Source organism: Brettanomyces bruxellensis, chromosome 6 (genome assembly GCF_011074885.1).
Source record: "Brettanomyces bruxellensis chromosome 6, complete sequence".
Classification (NCBI taxonomy): Eukaryota; Fungi; Ascomycota; class Pichiomycetes; order Pichiales; family Pichiaceae; genus Brettanomyces; species Brettanomyces bruxellensis.
The window spans coordinates 146811-171413 of NC_054687.1; the positions used below are offsets into that span (position 1 = coordinate 146811).

At 45.4% G+C, this 24603-nt stretch overlaps 11 protein-coding genes across 11 annotated transcripts; 5 read left to right on the forward strand and 6 right to left on the reverse strand.

Moving 5' to 3' along the window:
- Positions 1-257: 257 nt before the first annotated feature.
- On the reverse strand, positions 258-947 carry BRETT_003520 (uncharacterized protein; the record flags this gene model as incomplete). Its single annotated transcript, XM_041282027.1, has 1 exon — positions 258-947. One exon carries the CDS (start codon positions 945-947, stop codon positions 258-260), a length of 690 nt encoding a protein of 229 aa, XP_041135866.1.
- A 290-nt stretch (positions 948-1237) lies between these two features.
- BRETT_003521 (uncharacterized protein) lies at positions 1238-2785 on the reverse strand (the record flags this gene model as incomplete). Its single annotated transcript, XM_041282028.1, has 1 exon — positions 1238-2785. One exon carries the CDS (start codon positions 2783-2785, stop codon positions 1238-1240), a length of 1548 nt encoding a protein of 515 aa, XP_041135867.1.
- A 694-nt stretch (positions 2786-3479) lies between these two features.
- On the forward strand, positions 3480-3914 carry BRETT_003522 (uncharacterized protein; the record flags this gene model as incomplete). Its single annotated transcript, XM_041282029.1, has 1 exon — positions 3480-3914. The coding sequence occupies one exon, from the start codon at positions 3480-3482 to the stop codon at positions 3912-3914; it is 435 nt and encodes a 144-aa protein (XP_041135868.1).
- Positions 3915-4122: 208 nt separating this feature from the next.
- Positions 4123-4784, reverse strand: BRETT_003523 (uncharacterized protein; the record flags this gene model as incomplete). The annotated part of the gene is made up of 2 exons (XM_041282030.1): positions 4123-4704; positions 4773-4784. 2 exons carry the CDS (start codon positions 4782-4784, stop codon positions 4123-4125), a joined length of 594 nt encoding a protein of 197 aa, XP_041135869.1.
- A 695-nt stretch (positions 4785-5479) lies between these two features.
- On the forward strand, positions 5480-10246 carry BRETT_003524 (uncharacterized protein; the record flags this gene model as incomplete). Its single annotated transcript, XM_041282031.1, has 1 exon — positions 5480-10246. The coding sequence occupies one exon, from the start codon at positions 5480-5482 to the stop codon at positions 10244-10246; it is 4767 nt and encodes a 1588-aa protein (XP_041135870.1).
- Positions 10247-11491: 1245 nt separating this feature from the next.
- BRETT_003525 (uncharacterized protein) lies at positions 11492-14137 on the forward strand (the record flags this gene model as incomplete). Its single annotated transcript, XM_041282032.1, has 2 exons — positions 11492-13715; positions 14061-14137. 2 exons carry the CDS (start codon positions 11492-11494, stop codon positions 14135-14137), a joined length of 2301 nt encoding a protein of 766 aa, XP_041135871.1.
- Positions 14138-15002: 865 nt separating this feature from the next.
- Positions 15003-17099, reverse strand: BRETT_003526 (uncharacterized protein; the record flags this gene model as incomplete). The annotated part of the gene is made up of 1 exon (XM_041282033.1): positions 15003-17099. The coding sequence occupies one exon, from the start codon at positions 17097-17099 to the stop codon at positions 15003-15005; it is 2097 nt and encodes a 698-aa protein (XP_041135872.1).
- Positions 17100-18193: 1094 nt separating this feature from the next.
- On the forward strand, positions 18194-19297 carry BRETT_003527 (uncharacterized protein; the record flags this gene model as incomplete). The annotated part of the gene is made up of 1 exon (XM_041282034.1): positions 18194-19297. One exon carries the CDS (start codon positions 18194-18196, stop codon positions 19295-19297), a length of 1104 nt encoding a protein of 367 aa, XP_041135873.1.
- Positions 19298-19665: 368 nt separating this feature from the next.
- Positions 19666-20130, reverse strand: BRETT_003528 (uncharacterized protein; the record flags this gene model as incomplete). Its single annotated transcript, XM_041282035.1, has 1 exon — positions 19666-20130. The coding sequence occupies one exon, from the start codon at positions 20128-20130 to the stop codon at positions 19666-19668; it is 465 nt and encodes a 154-aa protein (XP_041135874.1).
- Positions 20131-20542: 412 nt separating this feature from the next.
- On the forward strand, positions 20543-21865 carry BRETT_003529 (uncharacterized protein; the record flags this gene model as incomplete). Its single annotated transcript, XM_041282036.1, has 1 exon — positions 20543-21865. The coding sequence occupies one exon, from the start codon at positions 20543-20545 to the stop codon at positions 21863-21865; it is 1323 nt and encodes a 440-aa protein (XP_041135875.1).
- A 722-nt stretch (positions 21866-22587) lies between these two features.
- BRETT_003530 (uncharacterized protein) lies at positions 22588-24540 on the reverse strand (the record flags this gene model as incomplete). Its single annotated transcript, XM_041282037.1, has 1 exon — positions 22588-24540. The coding sequence occupies one exon, from the start codon at positions 24538-24540 to the stop codon at positions 22588-22590; it is 1953 nt and encodes a 650-aa protein (XP_041135876.1).
- Positions 24541-24603: the final 63 nt, after the last annotated feature.

The following is a 24603-nucleotide window of genomic DNA, read 5'->3' on the forward strand; positions in this document are numbered from 1 at the left end:
CCATAACCCAGATTCCAATTCCATCCATAATTCATCTTTATGTTTCCTCTTTCTCTTAGCTTCTCTTAGTCTCTTAACTTCTCTTAACCGTTCCAACCTCTTTTAACCTTTAACGTCTTTCAATTTCTTTTAGACTTCTCCCTGCCTTTCCTATTCAAACTGTTACGCCTGATCATATTTGATCACTCCCTACATTTTCCAAAATACACAGATGCGGTTCCCGGTACGCTTTTCTAATGTTACGCATCTCTCTTGCTCTATGCCGCACCGCCCCTCTTAATGTCCTCCTTCAATTCCCCAAGGTACTTGTCGAAATGCCTACCCAATTTCTCATTGAACTGCTTGTTTTTGTCATTAATGAATCCTATATCGGTGCCCTCTGCTGCCACCTTCTTCTCCCGCCTCTTGTACCTCTCCCTGTCCCTTTTCCTGATGCCTCTTCCAAGATTCTGTGCCTTTTTCTTGTCTGTCAAAGCTGTAATAATCGTTGCTTCATCCACTCCCTGATTTCTCAATTTAGCATATATCTCCTTCTGCTGCTTGTACTCATCCATGCTAACCCCTTCTATCTCCCTTAGCCTCTTGTTATATGTCCTTTCGGCCAACTGATCATAGTTCTGAAACTCCCTTTGGTCGTCTCTCGTCTTTTTGGCCTCCAGCTTCTTATTCCATGCCTCATCTTCTTCTGCCGTGTAATCAAGACTCTTTAATCTGTCATAATCGACTCCCCTCTGTATGGATTCGCTCTTCTCCACACTTTTTATACCTTGCTCTTCAAGCCTTTCCTTCTCTTCGATCTCTTTTGCTCTCGCTTGCTTCGCCTTATACTCCCTGTTCAACTCCTTCTTATTCTCATACTTTGATGCTTTTTTCAGCTTTCGGAGCTCTCGTATTCGTTTCAGCCGGTCGGAATGACCAAGTTTGTGCATTTCACTGTTTGTGCCCATTGTTTATTCACGAACAGAAGGTATATAAAAAAGGGTATAATCATGGAAAGAAGTATGTGGGGAAAACAGCATGGAAAAAAATAATTTGGAATAATTAAAAATTCTAGGAAAGTAATCATTTATCCATCATCTAACTATTATCATTTATCATCTAACTATTATCATTTATCATCTAACCATTATCATTTATTCAGCTACCATTACCCATTTTACTGCATTCTAACTATGTATCTATTACTTATACTCCCAACATCAACATTATTATAGAAAAGTCTCACAATCCATCAGGTTCAATTTTCTGCGTTTATCTGCCTCACCTTATCCTCTAACTTTGCATCCTGCTTATGATGCCAGTCTAGATGCCGTTGAAGATCGTAGTTTCTCCTGAAAAGCCTATGGCAATTCTCATATTCGCAAGCAAGCCGGTTGTCCACGTTGTTTATAATCAGATCCATCGGAGAGGACTCTATCTCTCTCCTTTTGACCGCTTTGGTGAATGTTTCACCGTTATATTTACTCACGAGGAAGTTTATTTCACCATCAACTTTCTCGGCCAATGAAAATGGCTTCTTTCCAGCATCACTACCATTGTTCACATCTTCATTCTTAGCATCCACATCTTCATTATTAACATCTTCATTCTTGACATTTTTCACACATACATCCCCCCCCTCAACAAGCTTGTATTCCACATCTCCATCTTTCTTCATCTCGTCTTTCTTCGAATCTCGTACTAAAAAAGCAGGAACCTCATCACCAGGATGCTCGCTTACAAAATGATCGTACAACTCGTTCTTCCGGAGATACTTCTTGTCACACGATGGACACACCCATAGCTTTATTACAGTAGCCTCATCATGGACTTTCATGTGGTTTTTAAGCCCACTTGGCCCCACACACTTTCTTCCACATGTAGGACACTCCAACTTCGGATGCACGCCTTTAATATGCAACTGGAGGGCACTCCACGTCTTAAACGACTGCAAGCAATCCGGATACTCGCAGACAAACCTCGATTTGTCCTTGTGGTGCCTTTTCAAGTGTGAATTTAGTCTTCCCGGCCTCGAGAACGTTTTATCACATTTCGGGCATTTGAGCTGCCTGTCCTCGTGCACCGCCCGCTGATGTGCTTTCAACGATTGGTGCTTGTAGAAGGATTCGTTGCAACCTGGATAGTTGCAATGAAAAGACTTGTAGTGCGTCTTTTCGTGTCTTTTAAGATGCTGCTTGCTGTTCACACCTTTTCCACACACACTGCAGTGGAATGGCTTGTCCTTCTCATCCAGATGCTTCAACTGGTGTCTTCTGAGGTGATCCTTGCGTGTGAAAGCCTGATCACACCCGGGATACTGGCATACAAACGGTCTTTCACCAGTATGTGTTCTTTGATGCTGTTCCAATAGTGAAGGCCGGGTGTATGCCTTCCCGCATCCCGGAATAAGGCACACGTACCGCTTGGGCCGCGGGTAATTGTGCACTTTCTTCTTTCCGGTGGCTGGTTTCCGCTTTCTAAAGGTGTATTTCCGTCTTTTCCGCGGTGTTTCTTCGGCTTGTGTTTCGTTTGAAGATGTTGGTGTTAAACTTTTTTCGTGGCTTGAATCATCTGATTCCGAATTCTTTGCGTTTGGAATGTACTCCCCATCTTCATCATCGAATTCCATCGCTGCTTCGGCTTTGCTCGGCTTTCCTTTTGCTTTCTTATCCACTTTACCTTCCTTATCCCCTACTCTGAACTTATCGAAAGATGCGCTTATTTTTCCATTTGATACGCTTTCTGCTTTATCTTCATACCTGATCCCAACTGGGATGGTCCCACTTTCTGTATTTCGTTTTTGCATAGGCGAGTTATAGGGCCGGCCAGCTGCTTTTCATGTGTAAAGAAGTGTAAATATGCGATTAAACGCTGAATGAAACTCAGTTGAGGGTAAAGATAAGCGTGGAGAATGCAGAAATTCACAGAATGAACCCCTTACTAAAATAAATACGTACTGCCAACTCTTGCCAAGTAAAAAGAGATGAAAATTGTCAGGCTCGTACACGTTTCTTCGGTATGTGCATATGATATGATGGTTAAAGCTTTTACACCAGATGAGTACTATTGATAATAGTCCGAAGAAATGCAGCCCAGGAGAACGTCGATCGACTGGGGGAAATCTTTATTCTAGTATTTCTTATTTTTTCCTCCTCAAATTTTTTTTATTTTTTGAGTTGAAAAATTTACAGTCTTCCTTGAGATGCATAAACCCAATCGAACAGAAGTACGCCTGTTGTTCACATCAGATACTGGAGATCATAGGCAGGAAAACTGGGTTCAAGAAGTACAAAGTTTTCTGTTGAGCAGAGATATAATACACATTGCTGGTGTCATTAGCATATAGATTTGTGGGAAGACCATCAAAAGAGAAACATAGAATCTCTCATTGGCTATAAGTTATTCACAAACATAAACACACGTTCCTGGTGTTCTCTTTGCAAGAATACAACTAATAGACATTTCTAGATAGAAAATAATAATAAATCAGAAAAACAAAAATGGCATCGGAAGAAAACGAAAGCAAGATGGATGTGGATGGAGTCGAAAAGAACAATATTGCAGATGATAACTTTAGTGATGATGAGGCACCATCAACAGTGGATGACAAGAAGGTCGTGATAGGAGGAAACGGACAAATGGATGACACGGCACTATTGAAGATAGGCGTGAGACCAACGCCAAAACCAGTTCCAAAGGAGAAAAGGATAACAACTCCATACATGACGAAATATGAAAAGGCAAGAATATTAGGAACCAGAGCTTTACAGATTGCAATGAATGCACCTGTTCTTGTTGATATAGAGGGAGAGACGGATCCACTTCAAATTGCCAGAAAGGAGCTTGCTCAAAAGAAGATCCCACTTATCGTGAGGAGGTATCTACCTGATAACTCTTATGAGGATTGGAGTGTCGAGGAGTTAATCATTGATTAATGGGGTTGGCACTTACCGGTTATCACTTTTTGGTTGCGTAGATGTATAAGCTCTTTGTCTGTGCGCTTCCTTTGTACTTTTAACTGACTAAGAGAACATAGTTTAAATTGGAGTGAAGAGGCCATAAGAAAGATAGCGGGAAACAAGAATGCTGCTCACTAATACATGCATCTTTTCTATAGTCTCTACCAAATTAACCAAAATCGTATTAATTACTTATCGTTTCAATAAACTTATCTGCTAGAAATGTCTTCTTTCCCGATATTTTGTTCTCCTTGCTAAAATCATCAATTGCTGTATCCATCTCGTCTTCCGTTAGAGAAAGCCCTTCCGTTCCTTTAAGCCTTTCATTTGCATCAAGCAAAGCATCTTTCAGCCTGTTGGCATCTATTCCACTGTCTTTTGAGGATGGGTTATTGAAAACAGAGAATGCATCTTCCAATTCTGAACTTTCACTAAAACCTTGAAATTTCGCACCAATCAGCTTCAAAAAGGCGTTCAAATTCATCTCCTTGGATCCCTCGGGTAGCATTTTCAGAACTGAGTCATCATCCATACTTTCCATCCCAAGACTAACTATCGTTGTCTTTAAATCTTTCAACGATATCTTCTGATCATGATCCTGGTCTATTAGGTTGAACAGTGTCTTATATTGCCGAATTTGCTTTGATGTAAGCTTGTTTAGGACGTTTTGTTGCTCTGTAGCTGATCCATAATTTACACTTTTATGCATTTCCTCTTTTTCTTTTGTAGATTCTTTCAATTTGTTCTTAGCTTGTGAATTCTTGGACTATAGTAATGTAATGCGGGTTAGTACTAAACTACGCTGAAAAATGTATAGGAAAATTGGGAACATACCTTCTTAGACATACTGGATTGCTGCAGGGGTTATTTCTAAAGGTCGGTATACGAATCTTTGAATTTGAAGACTGAAAGATCTGATATGTTCATGATTAAGTTTCGATGTTGATTTTATTCTGATTTCACTAGGTGCGAAATAATACGTAAACAAAGATTACCGGATTTGAAATCTTGCACTAACACAATAACAAAAATGCAAACTAGAAATTGTACCGTATCTAATTGCATTTAGGCAGAATAATGTAAGAGGGAAGTTAAAAAAGAATATACACTCAGCAATACTTGCTCTGTAAGCTTTACTGAAGATTATTACTAGATAGTTAGGTATGGATATGAAGTGGCTGTGGAGTGGCTATGCAGTGGCTATGCAGTGGCTATGCAGTGGCTATGCAGTGGCTATGCAGAAGTGGAACAATATCTGTATGTACTTTATCACTTTTATTTTCTTTTAAGAGATGTTTTACTTGACCTAAATTGATTGCCCATCTATATATTCATATAGAAAGTTAAAACCTAAGCAATAACTGAAATACACAAGCTCTTTTCTTACCCAATATTCGATTACTGTATTCTCGAGGTTTTTTATTCGATATATTTTTTATGCGATTTTTCTCGCTATTCATCTTCTTTCTTGCCCGACTACTAAAGCAGACCACAAAAGACAAACTTTGCTTTATTAATACACATATACCAAAGCTTGAACAATGAGTCCGAAATCGCTCATAAGACAGGCAAGGAATGCCCTTTTATCGAAGGATTTCGAGGGTGCAATTGACTATTGTGATGAAGCACTAGAGAAAGACAAGGAAGACTATTATGCCTTGTTAATAAAAGGAAAAGCGCTTTTTTCCCAGGATAAACAGCACATAAAGGAAGCTACAAAGCTGTATAAGCTTGCCTGTAAGATCCGGCCGTTTGATCCGTCGGCTTGGAAGGGCTTAATAGAGCTGGATAGAGAAACAGACAACTTTAAGAGCTTTTTTGAAGATGTGCTTGGGTTGGCAAAGGCAGAAGAGGCACAAGGGCAGAATTTGAGGTTGTGCGTTGATCTTGTGGATAGGTACATGCAGAAATATTCGAAAAACGGGGATTCAAACGATTCATTACACGAATATTACTACAAGCAAATGATACCAGGTCTTTCTGAGTTGGGAGACTTTATTGGTCCGATGAGTGGCAGCCCGATATCAAAGCTAGACAAGTTGATTACTCTGATTGCTAAAAGGGAGCAAGTGGAAATCAAGACGAAGCAGGATAAGCTAAAATTCAAGATGCCGGCACATCTCACGAGTGAGAATCGGAAGGTACTTGATTCTGCAGAATATTCGATATATGAACACTCAGAACTTCCAAAGCTTTACAATATGGCTTTAGACTTTGACATCAGCGACAATCTTAGGGCAATCTATGAGGAGCAGCTTTTGAAATATAAGTATCAGATGCTTTCTGTTGCCACAGACAAGAAACAGGCTTTTCATGAAACATATGAGATGGTGTCGGACATGGTGCTTGTTCACACGCACTGCAAGCTTGCCTACGATCTTTACTTTGATTGGACCGATTTTGCGCAATTGGAGGATCTGGATATGAAGGTTATTGCGGAGTATATCAGGTTATTTGGCGTTTCGGGACTTGGTGCAATACTTTATGCTTATGCATTGTCTGAGGTTTCACCTTTTGATAGGAAGATGTTTCAGGAGGAGATGAGTGAAGGGAAGGGGAAGAAAAAGAAGGGGGGTAAGAATAAGAATAAAAAGAAGGAGAATACGAAGAAGGAAAGTACAAAGGATGCTAAAGATCAGAAGGATGTTAAGGGTGATGATAAGAAGGGAGATAAGAAGGGAGATAAGAAGGGAGATCAAAAAGAAGACAAGAAGCATTATAAGAAAGAAAATAAGAAACATGCTAAGAAAGAAGATACAAAGGATGATAAGAAAGAAGATATAAAGGATAAGAAAGAAGATAAGAAAGAAGATACAAAGGATGATAAGAAAGAAGATGTAAAGGATAAGAAAGAAGATATAAAGGATAAGAAAGAAGATAAGAAAGAAGATAAAGACATAGAAAGCGAAGATGAAGATTCACAAACACTAGTTAATGAAGAAGTTCTTGAACTTATGATGGCCGGAATCAGATTAGCTAAGCAGTCGATTCTAGCCCACCGGATCCTCATCAACTTCTGCATTCATCTGAAAAACTACCAGGAGGCTTTAGATTATTCTAGAGAGTGCGTGCAGATCACAGTGAGGCATTCGAGATTAATTGGGGTGCCTTTACCACACTCTAGGCTACATTCTCTGCTAGATTTGGCAATTGTCTACACTTATTACGAGTCACCAAAGAATTTTGCAAAGGCAATGGACCTCTACAGCTCAGTTCTCAAGGCAGATCCGCAGAACATCCAGGCGAAAATCGGCAAGGGATTGATATTTGTGGAGAATAGGAACTTCAAAAAAGCAGCTGGGCTTTTGAAGGATGTGGTGAAGGAGAATGCGGAAAACTATGATGCTTGCCACGAGTATGGATGGTGCCTTATTCAGCTTGGTAGGAGGGAGGAGGGACGGAAATGGACGAAGAGGGCAATGGAGATGGTTTCAGGAACGGATGCCAGTTCGTTGAATAAGAGGGCTATTGCTTTGTGGAGGTTGGGGGAGTCTTATTTGCTTGATTATAGGGAGGGAGAAGATGAAAATGAGGATAAAGAAAAAGTGAAGGATGGGGATAAAGAAAGAGGGAAGGATGAAGAAAAAGTGAAAGTAGGAAAGAAAGAAGGAGAAGATAAGAATGAAGAAAATAAAAATGAAGATGAAAAGGGATATGCAAAGGAAGACAAGAAGGAAGATGAAAAAGAAAATGAGGAATTCAGAAAGGAAGAAAATAAGCATAATAAAAGAGAAGAAAACAAGGATAATAAAGAAGAAGAAAAAAAGAATAATAAAAAAATTAATCAACACGCTGCAGTTCGCGCGGCCTTCGACTACTTCGTCAAATCACTGAAACAATCACCAAGCTACCCACCGTGCTACACCTCGCTGGGCTGGCTCCTCCTGAAAGTCTACCACAACGAGACCAAGGCGCTGAGGTGTTTCTATAAGGCGTTCGAGTTGGATCCGTCCGAGCTGGAGGCATGCCGCGAGCTCGTGCGCCACTTCAGTTCCCGCAGGGACTGGGAGATGGTCGAGGTGATCTGCACGCGGGTGGTGGCCCACGAGGGGGCCCGGAGGATGTTGCTGGCGAGGGAGGTTGAGGACGCGTCGTGGCCGTACCGGATGCTAGGCTGCTCGAGCCTGGAGCAGGGCGACGACTCGGGTGCCATCGGGCACTTCCAGAATGCCCTCCGCGTGGCGCCCGGGGACACCGCCGCATGGGCCGGGTTGGGCGAGGCGTACCTAAGGGGCGGCCGGCTCGAGGCGTCGGCCAAGGTGTTCGCGCACGTGCTGGAGGTGTGCCCCGGCGACTGGTACGCGCGCTACCTTCTCGCGGTGGCCTACAAGGCGATGCTGCGCTACGGGGAGGCGCTGGAGCAGCTCCAGGCGCTTTCTTCCGGAGGGCACGCTGCAGAGAAGTGCGTGCTCACCACGCTGTACGAGACGCTGATCGCCCGGGCCCGCCACGAGGTGGACGGGGGCTTTGTGGGCCGTTCGCGGGATACCATCCGCGAGGCTGTGGGGGTTTTGAGGCGCGCCTACAAAGTTGACCGGGCATCGCAGAAACTTTGGAAGGCCGTGCAGGATATTTTCGCGCTTTGCCTCGAGGTGGAGTCGGGCTGTGAGGGCGTTGGTGTAGAAATTCTTGAGGGGATGATTGATGAGATGAATGGGGAAAATTTGGGTGTTAGTAAGGGGGAGGGAAATAATTTGAAGGCTGATAGAATTGAAAAGAGGAATATTTCAGAATCAAATGAAATAAACGACACAAATATTTCAAAATCAAATTCCACATATCCCGACATCAACCGCCTGCACAGCTACAACGTGCTGGCTGCAAAAATTGCCCTCCGAGTTCTGCCTGCATCCGCGGCCAAGCCAATGCGCGCCGGTGCCCTCTACAACGAGGCCGTGGCGTACCTGGGCTGGGGCCACCGGGACAGCGCCATAGACAGCCTCCGGAAGGCCGTGCAGCTAGAGCCCGGTAACCCGGAGTTCTGGGCCACGCTCGGTGCCGCATGCATCACCAGGAGTGCCCGCGTGTCCCAGCACTGCTTTATCAGGGCTGCCTCGCTCGCCCCCGGCGCCCCGGACGTATGGATCGGTCTCGGCGCGCTCTGTCTCACATACCGCGACTTCGAGCTGGCCCAGCGCTGCTTTGCGCGCGCCCAGTCCTTGGGACCGTCAACCCCAGCCGCGTGGGCCGGCCTTGCGCTGGCGCTCCACGGGCTGCACGACGCAGACCAGCCGGCGCGCCTACTAACGCATGCGTACGTGCTCGCCAACGGCCGTGCGCCGCTTTGCGCATTGCTCTACGGGCTTTCGGTCGTGCGGAAGCGTGTCGGCTGCTCGCCATCGGAGCGCGATCTCGGCGCCGTGCAGGAGCTCACAACCGCGCATGCCGCACTTCGCCACTACCTCCGGTTCCGCCCGAGCGACGTTTTGGCCTCTCGGCTTGCGCTCACCGTCATGGAGCGCATCCACGCCTTCGATGAGGGCATCCGCGTGTTTCGGCGGGAGCTTGACAATTATTCCGGGCCTCGGAATAACTCGGACTCCGCGCCCTACGCGATGGCACAGGCCCAGCTCGCAAGGCTCTATCTCGGGGCTGGGCGGTATCCGGAGGCAGCCGAGGCCGGCGATGCTGCGGCGGAAATTCTCGCGGAGGATGAATCCATGTCGGGCAAATCGCAAAAATCCCTCATGTCGTCCCTCGCGGTGTCCGGGCTCTCGCTGTATTTCTCCGGGGACTTCGACGCATCGCTAGCGCAGCTCGCCACAGTCCTCGACGTGTTCCCGGACTCATCCCGTCTTGTGGTTTTAATCGCCCAGGTTTTACACGCTTCCGGTCGGCCGGACGCAAGGCAAGCTGCCGTTGACGAACTTATGAAAAGCATCGAAAAATATGGCACGTCGCCGCTGGTGGCGTCCACTGTTGCCTCGATTGCCCTCGTCGATCGACTTGACGATCTTTTGCCCGCGGCCCGCGAGGAACTTCTTCTGATGCCTGCCGATGCACGGGCTGCCGATATTTCGTGCGAGATCCCAGGCTTGGTCGACCAGATCGACCGGCGGCTGGGTCTGCGTGCCCACAGCCGGCTCTGGCAGCGGGAGGCATTTTTGTTCCCTGGGCAGGCGGCCGCGTGGCGGCACCTGGACTCCCGCGTAGCGTTGGACGTGGCCTCGCAGTCCGGGGACACTGACTCCGGTGTGCTGGCCGAGTCCTACGTCAGGGCAGGCACCCTCAGGGAGATCCAGCGGGGGCTCTTTCTTGACCCAGGCAACGTGAACGGCTACCGGGCTCTCAGGGGTTGCTTTGCATAAAATTATGGTGGGGGAGTTCTGAAGTTGGGAAACTGAAAATTCCCAGTCGTGTCTTTTTAAGAAGGTGGTATATATAGTGGAGGCGATAATAATAATTTAATTATGCTGAAATATTTCCTTGATTCAGGAAAAGTAGTTGTAATTATTTAACTCTTAGGATTTGTAGGATTTGTAGGATTTCTAAGATTTCTAAGATTTCTAGTTGTTCGATTTATTTACACTTACTATTCTATATTTACTCCACAATGATGTAATAAAGCATTCTAGGAAGAGGCTATTGAGGTTGAAGTTAGTTATTGAGGTATGCTATTGTGGTTATTGAAATTAGTTATTGAGATTACTGAAGTTAGTTATTGAAGTAAGTTATTGAGGTTATTGAAGTCAGTTATTGAGGTTATTGTAGTAAGTTGTTTAAGTAAGTTATTAAGTCCTGTTATCAATTCAGCTGTGGCCCAGTTATTGAGGGAGGTGATTTAAGTCTAGCTATTTCTTTAGTTATTTAAATGTCATCATTTCTTTGGTAATTCTAGCTATTTAGTTAGTAATTCTAGCTCTTTTTTAGTTTAGCTCTTAATTCCAGTTTTTATCTAATAGTCCAGCATTTAATGCCCACTGTAATATTTCCTATCAGAGATAACAGCAATACCTCATACGTTCGCGATTAGATAAGTGCACTATTCCCACCGCCATTTTTTTTTGGCGTCTCATCTATTTATTTACTGATTCATTTATTTTTCTGCATCTCATTATCGGTCTTGCCTTTCCAAATCCACCACTCACACTTGTTTCGAGCCTACTTTTTCTGTACTAAAGGGACGAATTTAACCTTAATAGATCTCCAGAAGCTAAGAGTGGCCAATTGGAATTGCTATCTCAAACAGGGAATTCACAGGTCTCATACCATCACTGATTATCCTTGTGTTTCATGCCAGAGTGAAGTAGTTGATTATAGGAAAGGGGCGATTTGTGCTCACCAAGAAGTTCATAATTGTTGTTAAAGTTGTTGTTGTGGTGGCTGTAATTGTTGTTTGTTGTTACTACCGTTGTTGGTACAGTTGTTATCGTGGTTATAATAGTTGTTTGTTGTTTTAATAGTTGTTGTCACAATTGTTGTTACAGTTGTTATTGTCGTTCTAATAATTGCTTTTTTCGCTATCCTTGTTGTTTCATCATCGTTGCAATCATTCCTCTCACTTTATTCTGCTACCCGGCCACACAATTACCCTTTGTCACATCAATTTCAGCATGTCGTCAAATCAATTTAAACTACTTTCGGAAAAACAGTCGAAGAATTTGGCGCAGATCATCCAGAATTTCTTTACAAAGGCCGCCCAGACGATAGTCGAGGCCCGGGATTGCAGTTTTACGGTGGGCCGACCGGTGGAGGAGTCGCAACTGACGCCACCGACGCCACCAGATGCGTCGGATGGGTCGATGCCCTCGGCAGCAAACAGGTGGTTCAATATCGATCTTGCGGGATCGAAAAAAAAGCAGTACCCGGAATCTTTGATGGCAGAACTCTCCTTGTGGCGGACCCGGGACGTTTTGCTGCTCCCACCGCTTGTTGTGGAAACCGTGCTCGATCTCCGGGGCCTCGAGGCAAACCAGACTCTTGTTTTCGAAAAAGAGAACATGCTAAAAACGGCAAAAAAATCCGAGATTGTGCTGGAGCGGTGGCTTGTGGAATTCGACATGAGCATTTTTGACAACCAGTCCGTGGAGGTCCCAGGAATCTACAAGCGGCTGGTGGTGCTTTTCCGGGTGCTGTACACGGTGCTCCGGCTTTTGCCCGCGTACCAACTCCGAAACTCCCTTTTGGAGTCCGGCCAGTCGGCGCTCAGCGTTTGCGTGAGGGCAAAAATTCTTGACGGATCAAAAAAAATCGGGTCCAAAGGGCGGATCGGGTTGAGCCGGGACCTTGGCCGGGGGTCTCCGGGCACCGGCAGGTCGCATCTCAGCACCTACCTGATGCAGCCCGTACTGACACCCATCGGCGCGCTAAAAGTTTCCGCGTCTTACCGCACGAGCTGCGATTTTGCCGTCAGGGACAACGAGGAGCTTATCTCGGACCAACTGCTGGGTGAGGCGCCGCGCTCACGCTCCCCGAGCTCACCAGGCAGCGTGCCACGGTCCCGGCGGCAGCTGAGCACCACGGGGACTGGCCAGTTGCCCCGCCGGCGCTCGTCCGTGCGCTCGGTTCCGCTTTTCAAGGTGGGGTCTGTTGCCTCTTCCTCGTCCCAGCACCAGCAGCAGGCGCTGGTGCACGCGCGGCCCTCCGTTTCCCCGAGAAGGCACGGGCCCAGGGGCAACGGCAGCTTTGACTCTGGCCTTGTGGCTAATCTGTCTTCGAATTCGTTGGCCTCTTTTGTGTCCATGAGGGAGCGGGGGGATTTCACATCGACAAAAAAGGAAATATTGAACATCCCTCCGGAGAAATCGCTTCCCACGCAAAATGTTCCCACGCAAAATGCCCCCACACAAAACCCTCCTCCCCAAAACTCCCAGAAACAAAACTCCTTCTCCCGCTCATTCAGCCCATCGTCCAACAACTACACAGCCGACGCGTCGATCGGCGTAGTTGCGTCGCTCCCCGCCAAGTTTGCCTCCTCTTTCGGATCAAGATTTAGAACCAGCATCGGTAGCCGGCAAGGCAGTGCAGACAACTTGGCAAGTGCAAATCCTGCACTTCAGAATTTTCGGATGCATGCGCGGTCGATCGACTCGGTCGGCTCTGAGCAAGATCCCTCCAACTCGCTTTATATGGACGAGGATCTCGAGGGTTTTGTGAAGATGCTGGATTCCAAACCGAGCCTCCGGCTTGGTGCCACGGATGAAAAAAGTGCCAGCCGGATTTACGGCGAGAGTTTGAGGGAATTCAAGCAGCTGCAGAAAAGCAACGAGTTGTTTTCTGAGCGGGAGGCCGAGGAGGTAGGCGCGAATCCCGGCCAAAAAGATCCCTTCATCCGGAAGGGCACGCCTGTGCCCGTTACCCCGCATCTGAAGGGCACACCTGTGCCCATTTCCCCTCACCCAAGGGGCACAGCTCTCCCTGCAAACAGAAGGGCAAGCTCCTCCTCTTCCTACTCGTATTCGCCATCTTTCCAATTTATGAAACTCGCCTCCAGCTCCGGTCCCTCCAACCCCACAGTGACCCCTGCCGTGGGATACGCGGGCCGCTTTTCTTCCTCCCCGCAGACGGACCCGCCGTTCGCCGCTGTGGGCCAAATGTTGCGGCGGTCGTCCGCTGCCTCCTCGTACTCTGCCCAGCACCAGGGCTCCGCGGGCGATCCCATTTCGAGGAATACTAGTTTTTCAAGGCTCCCGCACGAGCTCGACCCGGAGGCGCTGAAGCTGAGATCTTACAAGGAGCAGGTTTTTGTTTCCGATGACGAGGATTCCGATGACCTAAAAGATGGTAGGCGTCCGAGTGCTTCCAAAAATATGCAGGCTATTCTTTACAATCGCAGGCGTACTAGTTCTGACAATTATGGATTAGTACGTGGATCTGGAATGAGGGATCAGCATCAGAATTTAAATCAGAATCAGAATCAGAATTTAAATCAGAATCAGAATCAGAATTTAAATCAGAATCAGAATCAGAATCAAAATCAGAATCAAAATCAGAATCAGAATCAGAATCAAAATAAAAATCAAAACCAGAATCAGAATCAGAATCAAAATCTAAATCAAAACCAAAATCAAAATCAGAATCCAAATCTAAATCAAAACCAAAATCAGAATTTGATTAGTCAAAACCAAAACCAAAACTTGATTAATCAAAACCAAAAAAGTCATAATCATAATCATAACGAAGGCCAAGATGATGATGAAGACGAACTAATGTTTGCCATGAGTGATATGACTTTGGCTAGAAACAACCTTGATTTCTGAGTAGGTGCAAATATACAAATCAGTAAAACTAATAATAATGACAGGTATGAATTATTTCTGTGTAACTGCTACAAATTACTAGTGGGAGGAGATTTATGTGAATAGGGTTGTGCATTAGATATGGAGTGGAAGGAATATGAGAGGAGTGATAGGAGATAGGAGTGATAGGAGATAGGAGTGATAGGAGATAGGAGTGATAGGAGATAGGAGTGATAGGAGATAGGAGTGATAGGAGATAGGAGTGATAGGAGATAGGAGTAATAGGAGTAAGGAGTAATAGAAGTGTTACCGAGATGAAATATTTCCTGAACTTGTCTGGACAACGATTACTTTATCAAGTTTTCATGAGCTAAATTGGCCATTGTTGAGGGTAAAGAGAGGTAAAGACACTAAATATAAACGGTAAGAAATAGCATAAGCGAGCTAACTAAAATGGAAATGCGCATGCTTAAATAGTCCCGAAAAGTGAAGTTTCCTGGGCATGAACAAGGCGCAGTTTTAAATAGACGCGACTATTGACGAGCAATTGTGGAGCTGGTGTATATGAAAATGATGTATGAGATGTGAAGTGGTGCATAAAATACATAAGTTGTGTATGAGATGTGAATTGGTAAGATGCAAAAGTGGTATATCATGATCTGGCAAGAGATAGAATATCATTATATGGTTAGGTGTAATTATAAAAGATGCAAAGACTAAAGTGATACAGTGGTAAGTGAAATGAGAACAGATAACTGCATTATCACATCTTGATATAGAATACAGCCGCCCACATATACCACACACCCTTACACCTTTACAAATATACATAACGCTGCTCATCACATTTTATTACTCGATACATTTCATTACCCCTTCTCATAACTCAAATCCCATCCATGAACTCAAACACATCAACTGCAGACCGCAACCTGAAAAACTTCGCCAGCGTCTGCCTCTCAAACTCATAATACTTCTGCAACTGCTTCAACTCGCCTGCCAACAAAAGCTCCTGCTCTCTTCCCTTAACGTCATTCCGGCTCACCTTATCCAAGAGAATCTTGTTGTCAAAGCGGATATCCTCAAGACTCTCAAGCACCTCGCCCATATTATGAATCAGGCAACTCTTCATGGCACTTAGTGCATTTCTGTAGTTGGATCTCAAGGCAAAAGCGGCCCGAATTGCCGACCGGTCCTGGGTTTTTGGAATTTCCTGAAATTCGATCAGATTGAACTCCTGCATCCTGTCTAGAACATTCCGGATATCGCTCTCACGCATCAAAACACGCTTTGCCAGCTCCTTCACGTCCGTCAAGTGCTCCTGCTCCACAAAGTTGAAGATACGGAGACATGAAGAGCCCAGTATCTGCTTCAGATACTGCTTGAAGGTGTATTTGACAACAAGCGGCGTGAGCTCTGTAAACGGCACGTAAAAACTGCCTGGGCTGGCCTCTCTCAAGAACGGCTCGTGTGCATCCGAGCAGAGAAGCTTCAAGTGCTGCAAAAGAAGTGTCATGATCCGGGGATCTCCGGACGATGCTGATGCTGAACTCTGCATTCCCATGCCAAACGGGTCGTCCTCACTCTCTGCCATCTCCAACAAGCTTGTACCAAGGTCCATCCCTGCACCGTCACCCGGGTTTGGATTCGTGAAATCCTCCAACCTGATTTTTTTGTTTGCACCATCATCATCAGAGCCAGTTGGCTCAAGAGGCCGCTTTTTTTCGGGCTTTGCACCGGCATCCGGGTTCGCCGGGTCGTAGATCGTGCCGTAAAGGTCGTCCTCGGTGATCCCGAACTTCGAACCCCGCAGTTGGAGGTCCTTGTATATCTCAGGCACTGTAACACTCAAAGATTGCGATTGATCCTGCAAACTGAGCTTGTTTGCCATCTCCATCTTTTTGTGCGGGTTCAACCCAACCGTTGTTTGCCCCACATTCGCCAACAAACGCTGCAAAATGATGCCTTTGCTCCTCACGTCTCGCGATCTCTCCTCAACGTGATTTAGCACTAGTGCGTATATCTTGGCCGAAATATTCCCGACACGGTGCTTTGCGGCACTCGCAAAGTGTGCAGACCGCAGTCTCTTGAGGTACCGTTCAAAGCAAAATGTCAGCGGCAGGTCTCTGTTGATCAAGCCGGCCAAATCCAACTCTGTGCTATCTTCATCCTTATCTTTGGCATCAGTTGCATAATTTGCACCAACGAGCTCCCGCATGAGTCCCGGGTTGTCCGAGTGACGCAGCAGGCTGTGCAACTCCTCTCCCTCCATCAGCCGGATAAACTTTTCGTACGTCATCTCCTTGATCATGTGCATTCTCTTAGTCTGCGAGATGGTTTTGGAAAGCGGGTGCTCTCTGTTGAAAGACGAGGTTGTTTTCTTGAATGTGGCACTGAAAAGATCGAACATGTTCAAAAACGTCGTCTTTCCCACCGGCTCTAGCCACCCGTCATCCACCAAAAGCTTAAAAGCCTTCTGAACCTTGTAGCATTGGTCCTTATCTGATGCTATTGGCTTCAAGAAGTCCCGGATCGTCAAACTTCCAACTGAAAGCACATTCTGGATAATTGTTGCCGGCAACTCGTCCGAGTACTCTCCCCTGATCGTCCTTATGATGTCATCCGCGTATGCCAACTTCAAGCAGCCCTCTTCCTTTGGATAATAGTAGTACTCTCGAGGTTTGTGCTGCCTTGGTCTAAGTTGCACTGATGGTGGTCCACTCTTTGGGTAAAACGTGCAACAGTTCATCTGGATAAGCGAAACAAGAATCTTGCGGAGATGCGACGGTCTCATGCACGACACTTGCTGTATTCTGGAGAAGGACAAACGCTCATTTGTCGAAAGAAGTGCGTAAATATAAGCAGCCTGCTCTCCTAGGAAATTTTTCAATACACGAGTGTATAAAAAGGACTTTGGCGACTGCTTCCTCGTGAAAGGAGGTAGGTCCGACGGAAGCCCTTTCATAGTGTTAGGGTGTGCCATTATGAGTCTACAAAGACATGAAACACGTGCGGTGTGGCTCTAATTGGTGCTGTATTCATCTTCTACACGTATGTTTATGTGTCTTGAGATAGGTTCGAGATGAGGAATGAAATTTTTCTAGTGATCTGAAAAAAAAGGAAAATCGTCAGTGGAGACATCCGTACACACAATGCGTGCCGGCACGTAATACGGGCTTGCGCATCCTTACATCCGTGGTGAAAGAAAAAACTTCGCTGCAGCCAATAAGAAACGAGCAAAATGAATTAGCAGGAGTGTGATTAAACGGGGCTAAGATGCAAGCAATGAAAGTGAAAAAGGGGTGTGATGTTTTTGGAATATAGCTGAAGTGATTTGTGTGAGGAAAGCAAAATTTAGGGATGTTAGATGTGGAATAGAAGCATGTCTTAGTTATCCAGGAGGAAAATTTTCTGGGGTGGAGTTACGCCGCGCGGCAGCCCGGGGAGAGAGCTCGGCTTCGCGGTGAGAAGAAAATTTACAGGGGAAAAAGCAGGCAGGCCCAGCGGAGAAAGGGCGGGTCTGCCGGGCAGAGAGAGGGAGGCCTGGCGGGAGAGAAAAGGCGGCCTGGCGGAAGAGAAATAGGAGGACAGTGAGCACATACTGAAAGCAGGCGATTAAAAGATGTTTACGAGGCAACAATTGTGAAAAAAAAAGGTCATGTTGAAGTTTGCAGCAGAAGTAATACAGAAATGCCGATTTCTGGGCGAATTTTCCCAAATTCCGTCATCGCTTAGCAGGTTTATAAGGGATCGGGTATGGCGTTAAAGCTGGGAGAAAAAGATTCGATCAATCAATTAAGCTTAATTTCATGAGTATTTTTTTGTACTTTTTTCATTTTTTTCTACCTCATTTTTTGGTGCATTATTTTATTTTTCCCTGCCGTTTTCATTCACATCTTTTTGCTTCATCGAACATTACCTTTACACATCAACTTTAAGCTTTGCACAGACTCATTCGGCATCAGAAGGCTTGCGAGATCACGTACAGACACATATACAGAACGCAATAGCAGGACGGCCAGGTGCTACAAGCGGAATTGAAAATTAGACAGCGATAATTCAAGCAGCAGCAAAAACATGTTTTCTAGAATCAGCACAAGAACATTCTCAACATCGGCTGCAAGGGCCATAAAGGTGTCAACAAAGGCGGCAGTGGACTCACCAGTGTCATCTTTGAAGGTTGTGGTGAAGCAGGCGGGCTCGAAAAGCACCCCTGCCGGGTTATCGCACCTTTTGGCATCCTCAGCATTTCTCAACACGAAATCCAAGTCAGGATTGAGGCTCAAGAGGGAGGCAGAGCTCCTCGGGGGATCGTACAAGGCGTCAGTCACAAGGGATGCTCTTGTTCTCGAGGCCACGTTCCTCAAGGAGGCGCTCCCCTTCTTTGTGAGTGCCCTTTCTGGTGTTTTAACAGAAACATCTTTCAAACCACACGAACTTGACGAGTTGGTGCTCCCATACGCCACCCACGTTGCCCGGCAGGCCGCAGAGTGCCCGGCAACAAAAGCCCTCGAGGAGTTGCATGCTGTGTCCTTCAGAAGGGGACTTGGACAGCCTCTTTACTACGATGGCACAAAGAAATATTCATCTTTCGATCTGGCCACGTTTGCAAAAGCCCTTTTCACGAGCGACAACATCGAGGTGGTGGGCCAGAACGTGGACAAGGCTGCATTGGACAAGTTTGTGGCCGAATCCGCACTCTCGAAGTTGCCCGAGTCGAAAAATAAGACTGTTGCAAAGACTGCACAGAAGATTTACACTGGTGTTGAGTCCAGAATCAGGCAGCCGGGCAAGACTGTTGCCATTCTTGGCGTGCCCGTGTCCCCAGAAGACATCCCATCGTACGAGTTGGTTGCCGCAGCCGTCTACAGTGCAATTCCAGCCAGTTACAACCTCTCAGTCAAGACAAATGTCCTCCCATACGAGGAAGCAGGCCTCTACTACATCTCTTTTGCATCCGAGGATGCATCCGAGGTCTCAGATGGCCTCAAGAAGGCGGCAGCGGCTTTGAAAAAGGCCTCCGGTGCCAAATTGTCGCAGTACAAGCCTTTGGCCGGCTATTTGGCGGCAATTTCCGGCCGGGAGGCCGATTTCAGCTCCGCCAAGACTGTCAAAGTCCCTAAATTCAACCTTGTTGTTGTTGGTGACGTCGACACGGTTCCCCTTGCCGGAGAATTGTGAATGAAAGAATTCTATTTATATTCAGCAGATTCCTGAAAGAGGTCTCGATGTGCCGTGCAGGGCATTCTGTGCAGTGCAGAATGTATGCGGAATGCATGCAGAATGCATGCAGGGCCAAATACGGCAGTTTGTACATGCTGCACTGCTTGACTCCTTCTGCATTGCTGCATGCATGCACGCTTGCCCAGACACGTTATTTATTTATTACATCTATTCGTTTCCCTCGAGTCGTTAGCTTTGAAGTAGTTGTATGAGTATTTATTGTTGTAGAATGGGTGTTTACTTTGCATGTTAACGTAGTAGCAGTTGCAATATATTGATTATTTATTGCTGTAGTGTATTGATTATTTATTGTACATGTTGACAAATTAGTTCATATCCACATCGGCACTTTCTATCTCTGTTTTATCATTATTATCCTTATTATCTTTCTTATTCTTCTTTTGCTTATCATCACTCTTCTCACTCTTCTCACTCTTCTCACTCTTCTCACTCTTATCTTTCTTCTCCTTCTCCTTCTCATCCTTCTTTTCCTTATTATCACTCTTTTCCTTATCATCACTCTTTTCCTTCTCATCCTTCTTTTCCTTCTTATCCTCACATATCCACAAAACATTATTACACCTTATAAACATCTCATCCCCCAATGGACTCACCTCCCGCGTTTTTCCATTCACCTCCTTCACATCTTTATCCATCAACAAATTCATGTAGTTGTCAATCGAAAGAAGCTTTCCGCGATACTCTATGCTGTTGAACTTGAGCTTCACTATAACCTGCTTATTGAGCAACGACTGGAGGAATGGCTTGGGGTTTATCGGCTGGAAATTCATTGCTGTGGAAGGATATCTGAATGAATATCTAAATGAATATCCGAATGAATATCTAAATGAATATCTGAATGAATATCTAAATGAATATCTGAATGAATATCTGAATGAATATCTAAACGAATATCTAAATGAATATCTAAATGAATATCTGAATGAATATCTAAACAAATATCTAAAGCGTGTTTTCAACTGCCAATACTGCTGAGGGCAGTATTAAGCATGCAATCGAGACTTTCGACTTGCAGTTGATGATTTTATTCGTAGCAATTATTTTCACTTTTTAATTTTTTTTTTTTCTTCTCTCGTCTTTTTCATGCTGTATTTCTATCCTCAAAAATAAACACCCAGAGCTGTTTGCTTCTTCCTTTTCCCCCGAATGGGCAGTAAATAATTGAGCCAGGCACGTCTCAACATGGAAAACGGCGACGCAGAAATGGTAGATGCAGAAAATGGCACCGAGCAGCCAATTGAACAGTCAAACGGGTCGATTCAAACCAATCAGAAGCCAGATGAAGCAACTGCAAGTGTTTCTGAGCAGCAAGCAGCCAATGAGGCACCGAGTACGGGACTCCCGCCGCATCTTCAGGTTCAGGATGGGCAGCAGAGTGCAGATATCGGCATGCAAGGGACCGGGGAAGCAGAAGAGACGGAAAACTTGCAGGAACCACGGCCAAACGCACTTCTTTTGAAAGGTGTGAATTCTCTTGATACACGTGCCATCAAGTACTACATAGACCACTATGTGCGGCCGGATTACTCGTTTAACAACAGGGATAAGTACGCGAGGTTCGCCTACAGGCTTGAGTGGGTGAATGACGAGTCGGTGAACGTGGTTTTCATTTCTAGAGACGAGGGAGAGCAGGGTGCACAAGAGGCTCTTCAAATTCTCACAGACGAGTCGATCGAGCAGCCAGAGACACTCTCTGCGACGGACGAGCGGGTGGCAAAGCCGTTTGTGAGGGAAAAAGGGGCAAAGGAAGAAACTGGCGAGGATACAGCGGACAATGTTCAATTAACGGTGAGGCAAAGCTTGAAAGGAGACAGAAAGGTGAAAAACGCCCGGATATACTCGCGGTACTACTTGATGCACGGGGAGCCGGACCGCGCCGAGAGGATGCCGGCGGCAAGGGAGAGGAGGGCCCGCGGGAACGGCTACGAGCCACGGCTGGCCGGCGAACATGCCGAAGATCTCATAACTGGTGAGAAAGTTGCAGAAGAGGAACTTTTGGGAGATCGGGCCGGGTCTTTCCGGCCTGTTCCAGCACGTGGAGATGACAGAGAGGATGATTTGTTTAGTTACAGGGGAAGGAGAGGCCGAGATGATGAATACAGGGCTGAGAATGGTGATTATAGAAATGGAGATGAGTATGGAGACTACAGGGATGATAGAGGGGATTATAGGGATAGAGGAGACTATAGGGATGACCGTGGCTACAGAAACGAGTACAGAGACGATTATGGCCGCAGAGATGCCGGTTATAGGGATAACGGCTTTAGGGATACGTGGAGACCATCAGATGAAAGAAGTAGTCGAGGAGAACGCAGAAGAAGAAGGAGAAGAGGAAGAGGAAGAGACAGGGGTGATTTGTTTGATGCTTATCGTACTTCGAGAGATGAAGATCATTCTAGAAGAAGCAGGGCAGATGAGGAGGATTTGTTCCCAGATTTCTTTAAGAGAAAACAGGAACAGACGCAAAGAGATAGAGAGGAGTCACCATCAAGACCGGAGCAGTAGGATGGATGTTGCTTGAGATAATGTGTACTATATGATTGGAATATATGTCCGGGATAGGGTTAGTGTGTTTGCTTGTGTATTAATAAGCATGATAGGGTATGTAAGATGAGTGGAGAAGGGTGGATAGGTTTAATTGAGTACTCCAAGAACTTCATTGTTGGCGTGTAAGTATTAGAATTAGTGTAGTTGCATATTGTGGTTAGTATTAGTTGGTATTAGTTGGTATTAGTTGGTATTAGTTGGTATTAGTTGGTATTAGTTGGTATTAGTTGGTATTAGTTGGTATTAGTTGGTATTAGTTGGTATTAGTTGGTATTAGTTGGTATTAGTTGGTATTAGTATTAGTTAGAATTAGTTGGTATTAGTTGGTATTAGTTGGTATTAGTTGGTATTAGTTGGTATTAGTATTAGTTAGAATTAGTTGGTATTAGTTAGTATTAGTTGGTATTAGTCGGTATTAGTTGTCACTAGTAACTGTTAAGTCTTCAGGAGTAATTGCTAGTATTTGTAGATACTTATTGTTAATATTATAGTTAATATTACATATCGCTAGTATAAGTAATAATAGCAGGATTTCTTGTCAGTATTAAGAATACTAACCCTATTACTCAGTTAATTACATTTGCCATAGTACTATCAAAAGTTTTATCGTAATATGCATATACAGTCATTCCATCTCTATACTTATCCATCCACATAACCACAATACCATACCTCCAATCCTACTTGCGTCTTCTCCTCTTTGCCCTCACAGGTGAGATATCATACCTGATTTCGGGAACTTGAGATTCGTCAGCCTCTTTTTGGTCCTTTTCTTTTTGACCCTTTTCTTCTTGGCCCCCATCTTTCAAGTCAGTTGATGAAAAAGCGCCTTGCAAAAGACTCTTCTTGGATGTGAAGCTTGGTAAAGCGAGAGGACCAAGTTTCAACTGCGATTTCAACGCTGTTCCAACAAGCCTAGGCCATTTTCGTTTGGTCTTTTTCTTTGGAGATGGGATTCTGGGTGTATCTTCTACATTTTGCGCAGTTGTGGTGTTCTTCTTCACATTATCTTCATTTTCCTTAATATTATCTTCATTTTGCTTCACATTATCCTCATTTTCCTTCACAATTCCATTCTCCTTCACATTATCTTCATTTTCCCTCACAATTTCATTCTTCTTCACATCATTTCCCCTCGCATCTTCATCCTTCCCCTTCCCATTAACTCCACGTGCATACTCAATGAAATTGTGGGCTGGAATCGAGCTGCGAGGCCCAAATATGCACCAGCGATAATCGAGCAAGTTGGGCAGCTTTCCCTGCTCCGATATCTCCCAAAGATAGGCCAGAGAAATAACCGGTATCCCCCATTTTTTCGCCGCGTTAATCTTCGCCTTGGTAGATTTGTTGGAAGTCTGGCTGTGCGGCCTGCAAGAGAGAATGTCTGCGTATTTATACTGGAAAAGCTTGGGAGAGTTGGACTTATTCAGTCCAACAGAGTACAAATTTACTGCCAAAAGGTTGCAGTCGGGCTGGAAAACTTCCACCAGCTCACACCCAAGAACTTCGATAAGCTTAGAAACGTGGAAGAACTCGACTCCGGAAAATCCACTGACGCTAATCTTGAGCTTCAAGTCCAGGTTGGTGAAATTCCGAGGAATTGACCAGCTGTCGAATTTCAGCTGTTTGTAGAAAAGTGACCGGTCCAAAAACCACTCGTTGACCACCGCCATATCGTGGGTGCCGATGAGCTGCTTGAGCCTGCCCGGAACGGCTTTAAACGGCATGCTTGATGGGATCAGGAGGTGAGTGACCGCATTTTCGTACGAATCCACCAGATTTCCACCCTTCTGTGTGATTATCTCACCCAGTTTCGCCATCTGGGCCTCCGTAAACCCGTACGTCAGGAAGCAGAGACCGGAAAGCAAGTTGTTTGCGCCACTATTGACACTCGTCGTGTATTTTTGCCGGATACTCGAGTGCCGGTATGCTTGCTGGCTTTTCACATACACCGGGTTCGAAGTATCGTACAAATCAAACTCCTCCGGAGGCACTTGGTCCCATACTATGCATGAGCCCTCACCCATACTGCTGGGGTCGTTTTTCGTGATGTCGTAGTACGTACTTTCCAAAATTGCCCCTCTCCTCACACTGTCAAGCACCCACCTCGGGTGGACCACCGGAATCCCCCATTCTAGAGCCTTCTCGAACCGCTTGCCCGCTTTTTCTGTCGTCACAACAAAAGATGTCGACATGAGAAGTGATTCGGTCGGTGTGCCCTTATTATCCTTGATAAGAGTTGAAATGTACGCCTTGTTGAAAAGTTCTCCCTCCACATTCGAAAGCCTGGACATACAGATCGAAATGCGGTCGAAAACTGGCGAAATGTACTGCTCTAGTATCGAGGAATCAAAGTCTTCTCCCTGCTTCCACTTATCAAAGAGTGTATAAATAGCCTCCGCCTTAACAAACTTGATGTCACATCTTCTCTTGGCGCAAAACTTGTATTTCTCGGTATCATGATCCCCCACAATGAGCACGTTGACATCTGCCATCAAATCATCGAAAAATATACCTCCCATGGATGTAATATCTGTTCTCAACTCCTTCTTAATTGTGGAAGGGATTGAAGTGCTTGAAAATTTGACACCTGAAAACGGCCCCTGAAGTTGCGGTGCATTTTCCGCCTGCATCCTATCAGACACAATTCATTGGATGAACTGTTAGTTGGGATATCAGAAATGTGATAAAAGTCG